At 32.8% G+C, this 14,427-nt stretch overlaps 1 protein-coding gene and 1 non-coding gene across 2 annotated transcripts in view; both read right to left on the bottom strand.

Moving 5' to 3' along the window:
* LRRIQ3 (leucine rich repeats and IQ motif containing 3) overlaps positions 1–14,427 on the bottom strand; it is a 222,657-nt gene that overhangs the window by 188,646 nt on the left and 19,584 nt on the right. Inside the window, exons 2-3 of the mRNA XM_045979656.1 lie at positions 4,221–4,469; positions 694–1,017 (exon numbers count right to left, since the gene is read on the bottom strand). Of these exons, the coding sequence (XP_045835612.1) occupies positions 694–1,017; positions 4,221–4,469 (573 nt within the window). The remainder of the gene's footprint in view (positions 1–693; positions 1,018–4,220; positions 4,470–14,427) is intronic.
* LOC123928210 lies at positions 2,563–2,669 on the bottom strand. The gene has a single exon (XR_006815643.1). It is a non-coding gene; the product is annotated as a U6 spliceosomal RNA (small nuclear RNA).

The raw sequence follows: 14,427 nt of genomic DNA, 5'->3' as shown, positions 1-14,427 counted from the left end.
CAGCATCATTCATAATAGCAAAAACTGAAAATGATCTAAACATCCATCAACTGGTGAATGAACAAAAAAAGAATGCATTATATTCATATAATGGATAATTATTACACAGTCAAAAGTAACTAACGATTAACTATTAAGTAACTAACTGCTGATACAAAATAAAAGAGCCTCAAACACATCACACTAAATGAAGGAAGGCAGCTGCATAAGACTGTGTATTGTATGACTTGATTCATATAAAATATTTAGTAAAGCAATTTCATAGAAACAGAAACCAGACTACTGGTACCTATGACTGACGATGGGAGTTGAAATTATCTGTACATGGGAAAGAAGAAAACTTTGGGAGTGGTAGAAGTTTCTAACACTGGAATGTGGAGATGGTTACGTAACACCATTGATTTACTAAAATCATTAAATCACATATATAAAATGAGTGAATTTTATAGTATTTAAGTTATATACCTCATAAAGTTATTATACTAAAACATAATAGAAACCAAAAATATATTTCTCTCCAATTTGATATTTTATGCTCAGCAATTTTTATGCAGTAGGCATATAAGCTTCTATAAATTCTCCAATATAATACTACGAATATATTCACTAGTTTATGAAATTTTTTAAATACAGTATCTATTAGTTCATATAACTTAGGTTTAACTGAAATGAAACTCTAATGAATCCAATTACCTTTTTCAAAGCAGGGCAGAAATTAAAGAAAAGTCGGTGGTTATATGCTTTGAATCTTTCGGGAAGATGCCAGTTCTGAATTATTTCTTCATCAGAAATCACATGATGATCCAGTGCTTTGAGAGGCCATATACTGTTGACAAGAACATGTCTATATCCTTTTTTAAGGCTCACTGGACAATCGAACATAGTGAGGGCAATGAGACTTGGACAGGAAGATAACATACATAAATTCTTTAACTTTGCAAACCCATTGTCATGAAGATAGAGGAGTTTTAGTTTCTTCAATCCACTCCAAAATTTGGTATCTGGTAGACTCTTTATCTGAAATATTATTAATAATAACATCTTAATACAAATACTAATTTTCTATAAATTACATGGAAAATGGAAAAATATTAAACATCTTCTAAAATTCAATATTTTCCAAATTGGCAAATTGCTGATTAATAATCCAAAAAAGAATCTCTCATTATCCAATGGTGACTGGAGTAAAAACAATACATTGTTCATCTAGAATATGTGATCATTATTAGTATAATTAAATGACTAGACATATATACTTTGTTCAGTAAAAATTCCTTCGTAGTAGGCCAATTCTAAAATTTTCTAAACATAAAGAATTAAGGAGCCATATCAATCAATGTGCTACACCACATTAACAAAAATGAAAGTCAAAAATCATATGATCATCTCAATAGAGAAAAGGAATTTGACAAAATTCAACATTTATTCATGATAAAAACTCTTAACAAGTAAGTACAGAGGGAATGTACCTCAACATAATAAAGGCCATATATGACAAGCCCACAGCTAACATCATATTCATTAGTGAAAATTGAAAGCTTTTCCTCTAAGAACAGGAACAAGGCAAAGATATCCACTCTTTCCACTTTTATTCAATACAATATTAAAAGCTCCAACCAGAATAATTAATCAAGGAAATGAAACAAAAGGCATACAAATCAGAAAGGAAGAAACAAAACTGTCAGCATTTGCAGATGACATATTATATACAGAAAATCCTAAAGACTTTGCAAAAAAATTATTCAGCTAATAAATCAATTAGTAAAGTTGCAGGATATAAAATCAATATACACATATCTGCTGCATTTCTATACACTAATAATAAGCTAAAGAAAGAGAAATTAAGAATACCAATCCCATATAAAATTGCATCAGAAACAGTAAAATACCTAGAATGACTTTAACCAAGGAGGTGAAAAGATCTGCACACTGCACACTGAAAACTATAAAACATGGATAAAAGAAAGAGTAAGAGACTAATAAATGGAAAGATAGGGGCACCTGAGTGGCTCCGTGGGTTAAAGCCTCTGCTTCCGGCTCAGGTCATGATCCCAGGGTCCTGGGATTGAGCCCCGCATCCAGCTCTCTGCTCAGCAGGGAGACTGCTCCCCTGCCTCTCTCTCTCTCTGCCTGCCTCTCTGCCTACTTGTGATCGCTGCCTGTCAAATAAATAAATAAAATCTTTAAAAAAAATGGAAAGATATTCCATGCTCTGGACTGAAAGAATAAATCTTGTTAAAATAATATTACCCAAAACAATCTACATACTCAGTATACTCCCTTTTAAATTCCACAGAATTTCACAGAAATAGAAAAAAGAATCCCAAAATGTTTAGGGAAACACAGAAGACCCTGAATAGCCAAAGCAATCCTGAAAGAGAATAAAGCTAGAGGTATCATCACCCTGATTTTAAACTATATTACAAACCCATAGTAATCCAAACAGTACGATACTGGTATAAAAATAGACACAAAGATCAATGTAACAGAATTTAGAGACCAAAAATAAACCCATGCATAGATGGTTAGTTGATCTATGATGGAGTCAAGAATAAACAATGAAGAAAGGGCAGTCTCTTCACAAATTTGCATATCATCCTTGCACAGCAGCCATGCTAATCTTCTCTGTGTCTTTCCATTTTTAGTACATATGCTGCCAAAGCAAGCACAAGGGCAGTCTCTCCAATAAATGGTGTCAGGAAAACTGGACAGCAACATGTATAAAAAAAAAAAGTCATGAAACTGGACCTCTACCTTATATCATACACAAAAATTACCTCAAAATGGATTAAAGTATAATACCTAAGACCTGAAACTATAAAACTCTAAAAGAAAATATAGGCCGTACATTCCTTCACAATAGCCTTGGTGGTGATTTTTGGTTTTGACACAAAAAGCAAAGGACACAAAAGCAAAAATACATCAAGTAAAAATACAACAAACTAAGAAGCTTCTGCATAGCAAAGCAAAAAAATGAGAAGGCAAGCTACTGAATGGAAGAAAATATTTGCAAGTCATATATGTAATAAGGGGATAATATCCAAAATATATAAAGAACTCATACAACTTAATACTAAAATAATATCCAACTAAAAAACGGGCAGTGAAACTGAATAGACATTTCCTAAAGACATCCAGATGGCCAGCATGGTACATGAAGAGATGCTCACTATCAATAATCATCAGGGAAATACAAATCAAAACCACAATGAGATATCACTTCATACCTGCTAGAATGGCCATAGTCCAAAGGACAGGAAATAACAAGGATGTGAAGAAAAGGGAAGGCTTATGCACTGCTAATGGGAATGTAAATTGGTATAATCACTGTAGAAAACAGTATGGAGCTTCTTCAAAAAAGTAAAAAAACTGCCACATGATCCAACAATTCTATTTCTCAGTATTTATCTGAAGACAAGGAAAACATTGACTCAAAAAGATTTATGTACCCTTCATATTCATTCCAGCATAATTTACAATAGCTAAGACATGTAAGCAGCTTAAGTATCTACTGACAGATAAATGGATAAAGAAAATGTGCCATATATATATTTTACATATATATATAGATATAGGTATAGATATATATTACTAGTCATTATGTCTGATAATATATATTACCTGGTAATATATATTACCAGTCAGAGCATTTTTACTTATTTATTTTTTAAAGATTTTATTTATTTATTTGAGAGAGGGAGAATAAGAGAGAGCGAGCACAAGAGAGGGAAGGGTTGAGGGAGAAGTAGATCCCCGGTTGAGCAGGGAGCCTGATGTGGAACTCAATCCTAGGACTCCAGGATCATGACCTGAATAGTCGCTTAACCAACTGAGCCACACAGGTGCCCCTAAAAGTCCAGGGCATTTTTAACTAGACTATTAATTTAAGAAGTAAAATATACCAAATCACACAGTGTTTCTATATTTCTAACTCAAAATATTGTTTAAACTTAAAAAAATTTTTAAACTAATTCTCCACATCAAATGTGGGGCTCAAACTCATAACCCAAAGGTCAAGAGTCACTTGCTCTACCTACTGAGCCAGCCAGGCATGTACCCCTTAAATTTTAAATTTTATATTTAGATATATTCTATTTTTAAATTTTTAAAATATTAAAAATGAAATATGAAAATTGGGAGATATATTGGGATAGACAGCATAAGTGTTTTTGAATATCAGTTTCATTTATATGCAAATATCTAAAATGTCTATGGCTTACCTGATTTCCATGGAGATCAAGTTTGACTAATTTTATACAACTTTGAAGTGGACAAATATCTGTAATAAAATTGTTTGAGAAGATGCATACTCTGAGAGAGATACAGGATTGCAAATTTTCCATGGATTTTAAATGCAGGCCACTGAACTTCACAAAAACAAAATCTTTTTGATCTTCTATCATGTTCTCATTATAGTGACTCCATTCTTCATGACTGGTTAGCTCTTCTGTTATTGTTCCATGAAACATCTAGGAAACAAAAGAGTTGAAGGTAGGAAATGGAACAGAATTTTAAGGGGTTTGGGCTGTTTTTTAAAGGCATTGCTCAAAGATCATGTACACAAAGTGAAACTTGTTTTATTTATTTATTTATTTATTTGACAGAGAGAGAGATCACAAGTAGGCAGAGAGGCAGGCAGAGAGAGAGGAGGAAGCAGGCTCCCTGCGGAGCAGAGAACCCGATGCGGGGCTCGATCCCAGGACCCTGAGATCATGACCTGAGCCGAAAGCAGCGGCTTAATCCACTGAGCCACCCAGGCGCCCCACAAAGTGAAACTTGTTTTAACATTTTGTTCAAAACTTCCCAACCTTGGAGAGTCAGAATTGCTCTGATAGGATATGTAACGAGTCTGCTGCTGGGGAGCCAGTGCCCATATATATATGTCTCCTGTGTTTACTCTTGTACTGGGAATTCACCTCACTTCTACTACCCTCCCTGCATTTCAGGGTTTTTTTAGAGTATCTCCCTGGATGCAATCTCCCTTCTCTTATTTTAACAATACATTCTAATACGTTTTTAGCAGCACAGGCTGGGAATTTCCAATCCAGTTGTGTGGTTTTATTTTTTTTTAATTTAAAAAAAAAAAATTCTTTAGTCCCCTAATATTTTTCTGTGGAACAGAAAAAAGTAAGAGTTAATAGTTCTTTTTTTTTTTAAAGATTTTATTTATTTATTTGACAGAGAGAGATCACAAGTAGACAGGCAGGCAGAGAGAGAGAGAGAGGGAAGCAGGCTCGCTGCTGAGCAGGGAGCCCAATGTGGGACTCGATCCCAGGACCCTGAGATCATGACCTGAGCCGAAGGCAGCGGCTTAACCCACTGAGCCACCCCGGCGCCCAAGAGTTAATAGTTCTTAACTCAGTATATTTTTATTGTGAAAAAGTACTATTGAAACTTAGGTAAAGGAAGAAGCCAAAACAGAGTGTACTGCACAGGTGTTAGTTTGTTAGGGTTAGAGGGACAGAGTGGAGTGAACACCCTTCAAGACAAAAGAACCCTCTTCCCCTCTGTTTCCTCCTTGTGGAAGGAGGACTGACCAGAGTAGACCTAGATTTCTTAGGCCTTCTGGATACCAACTATTTCCAATATCAGCCTCCAAGATGATACCAGGGAAGTCCGATGCTATGGAATATGAGTTTATGCTCTTAGAGATTTAGAAAGTAAAACAGAAATTAGGTACATTGTTGACGTTTATAATCCTCAAACTTTGTATTTTATATATGTTTAGCCAATAAGGAATGAGCATCTGGGGAAATAAATTTAGGCTCAATATTTATCTTTTACTGTTTTATTACTGCTTCTCCTGTGCTTTAGTTTGAATATTTGGGCTTTTGGACCTGATTTCCTTGAAACCTCAATTTATAAAGCTGCGAGGAAGAGCATATTTATTCTCATTACAGTCTTCTGCTAACAGAAATCAAGCAAAAGGAAATTATGCTACATTTTTCAAATGACCTCTTCTCTACTCTGTAGGTATTTTTTTTGACTTCCAAAAATAAATCTGAAAACAAACAAAAAAATTTCTAATAGCTAGTGAAAATACAATGGATTAAAAAGTAAAATATATATATATATAATTTGTAAGTGAAATCTAAATTTAAAAAAAAAAAGAAAGAAAGAAAGAAAGAAAGAAAAGCAGAATCAGACCTGTATATCAGAGAATAAACTGATAATTGTCAAATAAGAGGGGGCTGGGCAAAGTGGGTGAAGGGGAGAGAGAGAGATACAGGCCTCCAGCTATGGAATGAGTAAGTCACAGGAATAGAAGATACAACATAAGGAATACAGACAATGGTATTGTAATAGTGATGTAAGGGGACAGATGGTAGCTACATATGTGGTGAACATAGCATAATGTATAAAATTGTTAAATCACTAAGTGGTATACCTAAAACTAAATCAACTATACTCAAATAAAAAAAAATTAAAACAAAATTAATTCCCATAAAATCTTGTAATTGAAAGCATTTTAAAAGTATGAACTTTATATAACTACAAATCAAAAACGTTATCATTGCCCTTGCCAGTCAACTAATCAGTAAAAGGAAAAAAAAATTTCCTTTTTCCTAGGATACTTAGATAGCATGGAATTTGGTAAAAACAGTTAAGAGAAAAACATTGAGGCAAGAAAACTAAAAGAAAATTATACCTTATTACACCTTGTATAATAATTCTGGTTAAAATATTCTGCTAAATAAAGAAATGCATTGATTGATAAGCTTCCAAGTCAGGATAGTGCTAACATTTGTATAAGAGGCTGAAAAATGTAGCTAAATGAAATTAAGGCTCAATACAGGGTTTCAACTGTTACAAAATTCTTAAAGAGACAATTTGCAATCACATTATTTATTTCTATGTTCAATTCAACTAGGCAATTAAGATCTGGAATGCTAACAGCTTTAAAATTTGACTAATTTAAATTTATGTAAGATTTCTAGATCAAAGTTCTTTTTTTTTTTTTAAAGATTTTGTTTATTTATTTGACAGACAGAGATCACAAGTAGGCAGAGAGGCAGGCAGAGAAAGAAGGCTCCCTGCTGAGCAGAGAGCCTGATGTGGGGCTCGATCCCAGGACCCTAGGATCATGACCTGAGCTGAAGGCAGAGGCTTTAACCCACTGAGCCACCAAGGTGCCCCTAGATCAAAGTTCTTCAATGTAATTTTACATAGTATTTCTCATGTATTTGAAATTTCCTTTACTGTAGGTAATTTTAGCTTTCACAAAACACAGTCACCCAGTGATAGTTTAGAAGAGAGTATTTGAACTGAAGTGGCCTATCTGAGAGCATTTAGTAAGATTAACTATCTTTCCTGTTGGAAGAATCTCCACTATATGGAAGTAAACTAGGGTAGAAAATCCAAATGAAAATAAATGTGGAAATCCAGCTAAACCCTCACACTCTTTCAAGAGATTAGCTATTTTTTATATCCTAGCTAAAGCCTGGGAACTGTAATCCTCAAACTCTTAAGTACCATCTAAGGAATTAAACAGAAAGCAGATTCCTAGGCCCCATATCATATCTGCATTATCAGAGTCTCTGGGCTGAGGGCCAAAGAATATGTAATTTAGCAGGTACCTGGGTAAGTCATGGACACCTTGTGAAAGACCAGCCTAAACTACAAGTAAAACAGTCTTCCAAATATAAAGACCCTGATATAAAATAAACAGATGTGAATGAATCTTTACAAACTTACCAAGCTCCATAGGTCCTCAAATGAAAGGCAATATACAAAAGGTATCCCATTATTTGGACTCTATATTTAGAAAAGACCTTAAGTCTTTCCTCAAGCTTTTCTTTCAAAAAACCCGTTTTTTCCATTTTGGCCTAATACAGGCAAACTCTGGTTTATGAGAGACCACATCTCGGACATAAATCAGAATGTTTCAAGACAATGGGGTGCTCAAAAATTTCAGCTATAGAATCCAATTTTTGAGTCAATAGTAATTTTGTAAGAAATCTGCAAAGTGGAGTCATATCCAAACTATTCTTTTCCTTTCTTTTTTTAGCCAAGTGATTTTTAAAAATTATTAATAGACTTTATTTTTTAGAGCTGCTTAAATTTACAGAAAAATTGAAAGTACACAGAGATGCCATATACATCCTTATTGTCAGTTCCCCCATTAACATCTTGCATTAGTGTTGTATATTTATTACAATTAATGATCCAATCTTAATGCATTATTATTAACTAATGCATTATTATTAACTGAAGTTAAAGTCTTGCAGATCATAGCTCATAGCAAAATCTCTAGACAAACAAAACATATCAACATAGAACAGTATGACTTTACATCTTTTGTCAGTGCACTGGTAAACTTGTGTGTGTGGATGTTTGTGTGTATAGCCACTGACACATTGATAGATAAACTATTATTTCAAGGATCCATTGTTCACACAGATTATTCCATCTCTAATAGTTTATTTTCGTATTTCTTTATTTCTTTGTAGAAGATATAATCTTTCTAGCATTTATTTTCAGGAATTCTAAATAGTGTTACTAAGTATAATTCTTGTTTATAAACTTATAACAAGCAATGAAAGATTTTTATTTTAAAATTTTCTCTATTAATGTGATTCATATGTCACTTGAACATGATGTTAATAATCTACCACTGTTATTATTCAAAAGTAGAATTTTTTTCTATTTCTTTATTGATCTCAGACATACTAGATAATCTGACTAAATGAAAGGTTCTGCAATTACTTAAGCATTCTAACTTTAGCCATTAATTGATCAACCTTGTTACTTATTCTGTGAAATTCAAGGTCACTGTTTTGTGAAGTTAACTGATGATACTGATACATAAGATAACATTGATCTCTTCCTCAAAATGCCTAGATATGTTCAAAATAATTTTTTAATATAATTGTCATGATAGTATCTTTTTATTCATTTTGGACAACTACTTCCTAGTTTGAGTTAAAAAGATGCCAGTTATAGACATATTTAAAAAATACCTTCTGTAACATTAAATATCAAAATGATTAGAGAACTAAAATTTCAGAATTTTTAAAAAATTAAAAAAGTTTGCCTAATTATTTTATGTTTAAATGTAAACTCTGTGAAAATAATAAAATTAACTATGTGGTGAAGTAAAATAGAATTGTTGAAATATTAAATTTTTAATTCAATAATTAGAATTCTAAACAGTTAATAATAATGGATTCTTAGTTAATGAAATATGTTGAATTTTGTTATGCTTAGGTCTGCTATTTAAGGATGTCATATTTACTTCTCTCTTAGTGTAACCCTCTTCAGCAAATCATTGTCTAATTAACTCTCAGTAATTTACATTCCTGTGCCATGCCTACATCCCCAATTTAGAAATTATATGTTTATATGTTATACAATCTAACTGTTGTCTTTCCAATTAAATTACTTACACTCTGAGGTCAGGGCACCTTTTTTACAGTTTTCATAATTTGGACCTAGAACTGAATCATGTTTCAATAAATTTGGCTATTTTTTACTTTCCTCAGAGATATAGTAAATTTAGGAGCAGAAAAAATTAAGACTTCTATTCCTAAATAATCAATGGTTCAAAGAAGAAATCAAAGTGAAATTAAAAAAAAAAAACAACAAAATTGGAAACAATTGAAAATAGAAACACAACATACCACCACTTACAGAATGCAGCAAAAGAAATTCTAACCAGGAATTTTATGGTGATAAATGCATACATTTAAAAAAATCTTGAAAAAGCTAACTTCTTACCTCTAGTAACTAGAGGAAAAACAACAAACTATACCCAATTCAGCAGAAGGAAAGAAATTAAAAAAAGATCAGAGCAGAAATAAATGAAATAAAAAAAACAACAATAAAACTAAGGCTTGGGTTTTGAAAGAATAAAACAAAATTGCCCACCTTAGCTAGACTTAACAACAATAACCACCAAAAAAACCTGAGAGGACCCAAATAAATAAAGTCAGTCATAAAAGAGAAGACATTGTAATTGATATCAAATAAATACAAAGAATCATGAGAATACTATGAACAATTACACACCAACAAATTGAACAACCTAGGATAAATTCCTAGAAACATACAGTCTACTTATTCAGGAAGAAAAAGAACATCTGAACAGACTAATTACTAGCAAGGAGATTGAATCAATAATTAAAAACCTCTGCCAAAGAAAAGTTCAGCCACAGAGAGCTTAATTGGCAAATTCTATCAAACATTTAAAGAAGAATGAACGCCAGTCCTTCTCAAACTTTTCCAAAATGTTGAATAGGAGAAAAGACTTCCAAATTTATTTTATAAGGCCATCATTACCCTGATATCAAAGCCAGATAAGGATACTAAAGAAAAGAAAAATAACAGCCAATATCCCTAATGAGTATATGTGCAAAAATTCTGAATGAAATTCTAGCAAATCAAATTCAACAGCATTTTTAAAAAACCATACACCATGATCAAGTGGGATTTATCCCTGGGAGGCAAGATGTTTCAACAACACAACACAATAAGTGCAATGTACTTATAAATGGTACAAAAGACAAAAATCATATGATCATCTCAATAGATGCAGAAAAAGCATTTGATAAATCAAATGCTTACATAATGAAAAGTCTAAACAAAGAGGGTTTAAAAGGATTACAATTCAACATAACAAAGGCCATATATGGTAAGTCAACAGCTAACATCATATTCAATGGTGAAAGGCTGAAAGCTTTTCTTCTATGATCAGGAGAAAAGTGAAGATACCCATTCTTACCACCCCTATTCAACATAATTCTAGAAATTTGAGCTAGAGTGATCAGCTAAGAAAAAGAAACAAAAGGAATCCAATCAGAAAGGAAGAAGTAAATTTTCTGTTTGCAGATAACATGATATTATTTATAGAATATCCTCAAGACTTCATGAAAATTGTTAAATTCAGTAAAGATGAGGGCACAAAATATACATACAAAAGTCAGTTTCATTTTGTATATACTAAAAATGAGGTATCTGAAAAAGAAATGAAGGAACCAATCCTCTTATAATAGCATCAAAAAGAATAAAGTACTTAGGAACAAATATAACCAAGGAAGTAAAAGATATATAACTGAAATCTCTAAGACATTAATGAAAGAAATTAAAGACACAAACAAATGGAAAGATCCTGTGTTCAGAAACAATTAATACTTTTTTTTTTTTTTTTTTTTTTTTTTACTGAAACATTGCTACGCTTCTTTATTTACCGACTGTGCTAAGTGACACAAGATGGTAAGTGCTAAGTGACAGAGACAAGTAGTTGAGACAGGGAGCAAATGTCCCACAAAGTCTCAAGTTTCCTGTCCGACGCTGTGCACTCCTGTGACATTCAGGTTGGCGAGGGAACCTCTCACCTTGGACACTGTCTTTCTCCCCTTCAACAATTAATACTCTTACAATGTCCATTCTATCCTAAGCTATCTACAGATTCAATGCAATTCTTATTAAAATTCAAATGGTATTTTTCAAAGAAATAGGAAAAAATAATCCTAAAATTAATATGGGACAATAACAACAACTCAAGAAACTCAACTAAGCAAAACAATGTTGAAAAAGAAAATGAAGCCAGAAGGCTCACACTTCTTGACTTTAAAATATATTACAAATCCAGAGTAATCAAAACATAAAAACAGGCACACAGACCAATTTAAAAGAATAGAGAGCCCAGGGGCACCTGGGTGGCTCAGTGGATTAAGCCGCTGCCTTCAGCTCAGGTCATGATCCCAGTGTTCTGGGATCGAGCCCCGCATCAGGGGGGTCTCTGCTCAGCAGGGAGCCTGCTTCCCCCTCTCTCTGCCTGCCTCTCTGCCTACTTGTGATCTCTCTGTCAAATAAATAAATAAAATCTTTAAAAAAAAAAAAAAAAAAAGAATAGTGAGCCCAGAAATAAATTTACCCATATATGGTCAACTAATATTTGACAAGGGAACAAAGAATACTCAATGGGGAAAGGACAAAATCTTCAATAAATGGTGTTGAGAAAATTGGATATTCATTAGAAAGAGAATTAAATCTGACCGCTTATACCACTTATAAAAATAATCTCAAAATTAACTCAAAAATTCAGTCAAAAGACTTAAAGACTGGGAACCATAAAACTCCTAGAAGAAAACATAGGGAAAAAGTTCCTTGACATTGGTCTTGGCAATGATTGCTGGATATGATATCAAAAGCAAAGTCAACAAAAGAAAGAATCAACAAGTAGGGCTACATCACACTGAGAAGCTTCTGCACAGAATAAAAAAAAAAACAACAATAAACAGAATGAAAAGGCAAACTATGGAATGGGAGAAAATATTTGCAATTAATAAAATAAGGGGTAAATATCCAAATATAAAAGAAACTCATACAAATTAGTAGCAATCATCATCATCATCACCATCATCATCTAATTATAAAATAGGCAGAGGGCTTGAACAGATTTTTTTTTCCAAAAAAAAGACATATAAATGGCCAAGAAGCCATTTATTAAGAAGATGATCAACACCACTAATCATCAAAGCAAATGAAACCATAATGAGATACTACCTCATAACTGTACAATTTCTATATTCAAAAAGAAATAACACTGGAGAAGATGTGGAGAAGAGAAAACAAACCTTTGCGTGCTGTTGGTAAGAATGTGAACTGATACAGCCACCATGGAAAATAGTATGGAGGTTCCTCAAAAAATTAAAAATGGGACTACCACAGGATCTAGCAATTCCACTTCTGGGTTTGTATCCAAAGGAAATGAAATAATTATCATGCAGAGATATATGCACCTCCCATATTCATTACAGCATTATTTACAACAGCCAAGGTATGGAAATAACCTAAGTGCCCCTTGACAGATGAACAGTTAAAAAAAATGTAATAAATGTAATACTTAGAGATATATTTTACACAGTACATATATATATGCATAATGGAATATTATTCAGCCATGAGAAAAAGGAAATCCTACCATTTTCTACAATATAGATGGATTTTTAAGGTTTTATATTAAGTGAAATAAATCAGAGAAAGACAAATGCTGTACAGAGTAAACTATTGGTTGCCAGAGGTGGCCAAAACAGGGTACAGGAAATGGTTACAGTCTTCCAGATATAAGATAAACAAGTACTAGTGATATAACATACAACATGATAACTATAGTTAGCAATACTATATTGTATATTTTGTACTTGAAAGTTGCTAAGAGAGTAATATATCCTAAATAATCTCATAACAAAATAAATAAAGATAGATAGATAGTAATTATATGAGGTGACAGATGTGTTAACTAAATTTATTGTGATTATCATTTTACAATATACATGTGTATCAATTTATCATACTGTACACATTAAGTTTAAACGTTATGTGGATTACCTCTCAATAAGTCTGGAAAAAAGACTTCTAAGTACAAATGATAAAGTATCTTGTCATTTAGATTGAGATCTATTCTTAATTCCTTAAAATCTTTCCCTTTGAATTCTCTACCACCAATATCCAAATTCCTAAAAAAAAAGAATGTATATTTTTCATTTATTTATGGTGCATAACAAAGTACCCCAAAATCTATGGGCTTAAAACAAATATAATTTATTATCTCTCAGGATTCTGTAGGTCGACTTGATTCAACTAGGCAGTTCTTTTCCAAGTGATATTAACTAGAGATTCAGTCTTGTAGGGCTCATCTGAATGGACACCTCCAAGATGTCTGACTTACATGTCTGATACATTGGCAAGAACACTGACAGTAGGTTCAGCTGTGATGCTAGGATATATGGGTCTCTCTCACCATACTGTCCCAGGTTCTCTCCATCTGCACCAGTCTTCACTTTATCATTCTCTCACATGTCTATTTGTGTGTCTCCGTAGAAGTGTAGTAAGATTTTCTCCATGGTTGACTCGGGGCCAAAGAAGTATAAGAGAACCTGTCAGGCCCTCTAAAGGGTAAGCCTAACTGGCACAGCTTTACCTCAATCACAATCTATTGGTTAAAAGGAAGTTATTTTGATTTTTGAACTTATTTTTGAGCTTATAAGGTAGTTAGAAAAAAAGAAACAAATGTAAGTTTATTCTGAGCTTGGTGACCTCAAGCAAGTTATATACCCTTGGTTTGTTATGTATCCAACTTATACGCCTCAGTTTTCTCATCTACAAAATGAGGATCACAACAGTACTAAATGGATATAATTGTTATGAAGACTAAATGAGTTGGCATAAAGACTTTAGAATAGTGTCTGGCACATAACAAGCACTATAAATAAGTGTTACTAAAATAAATCTAGTTCAATTAACAACTCAAGATAGAATGTAGTCTTCCAAAAATAAATTAAGGCACTTTTGGTTTCTGATCCAGCATATAAGGAGTTTAGAAGTTGTTACACCATGCTAACAAATAAAATAATGAACAAAATGAAAAATCAGCAACTCTTCTTAGATTTATCAGAAAAGTGAGGGTATAAGGAAAACCACTGA

The sequence above is a fragment of the Meles meles genome, chromosome 1, assembly GCF_922984935.1.
Source record: "Meles meles chromosome 1, mMelMel3.1 paternal haplotype, whole genome shotgun sequence".
In the NCBI taxonomy this organism is placed as follows: Eukaryota; Metazoa; Chordata; class Mammalia; order Carnivora; family Mustelidae; genus Meles; species Meles meles.
Note: the sequence above shows the minus strand (reverse complement) of the source record. Positions and strands in the feature narration are given on the sequence as shown.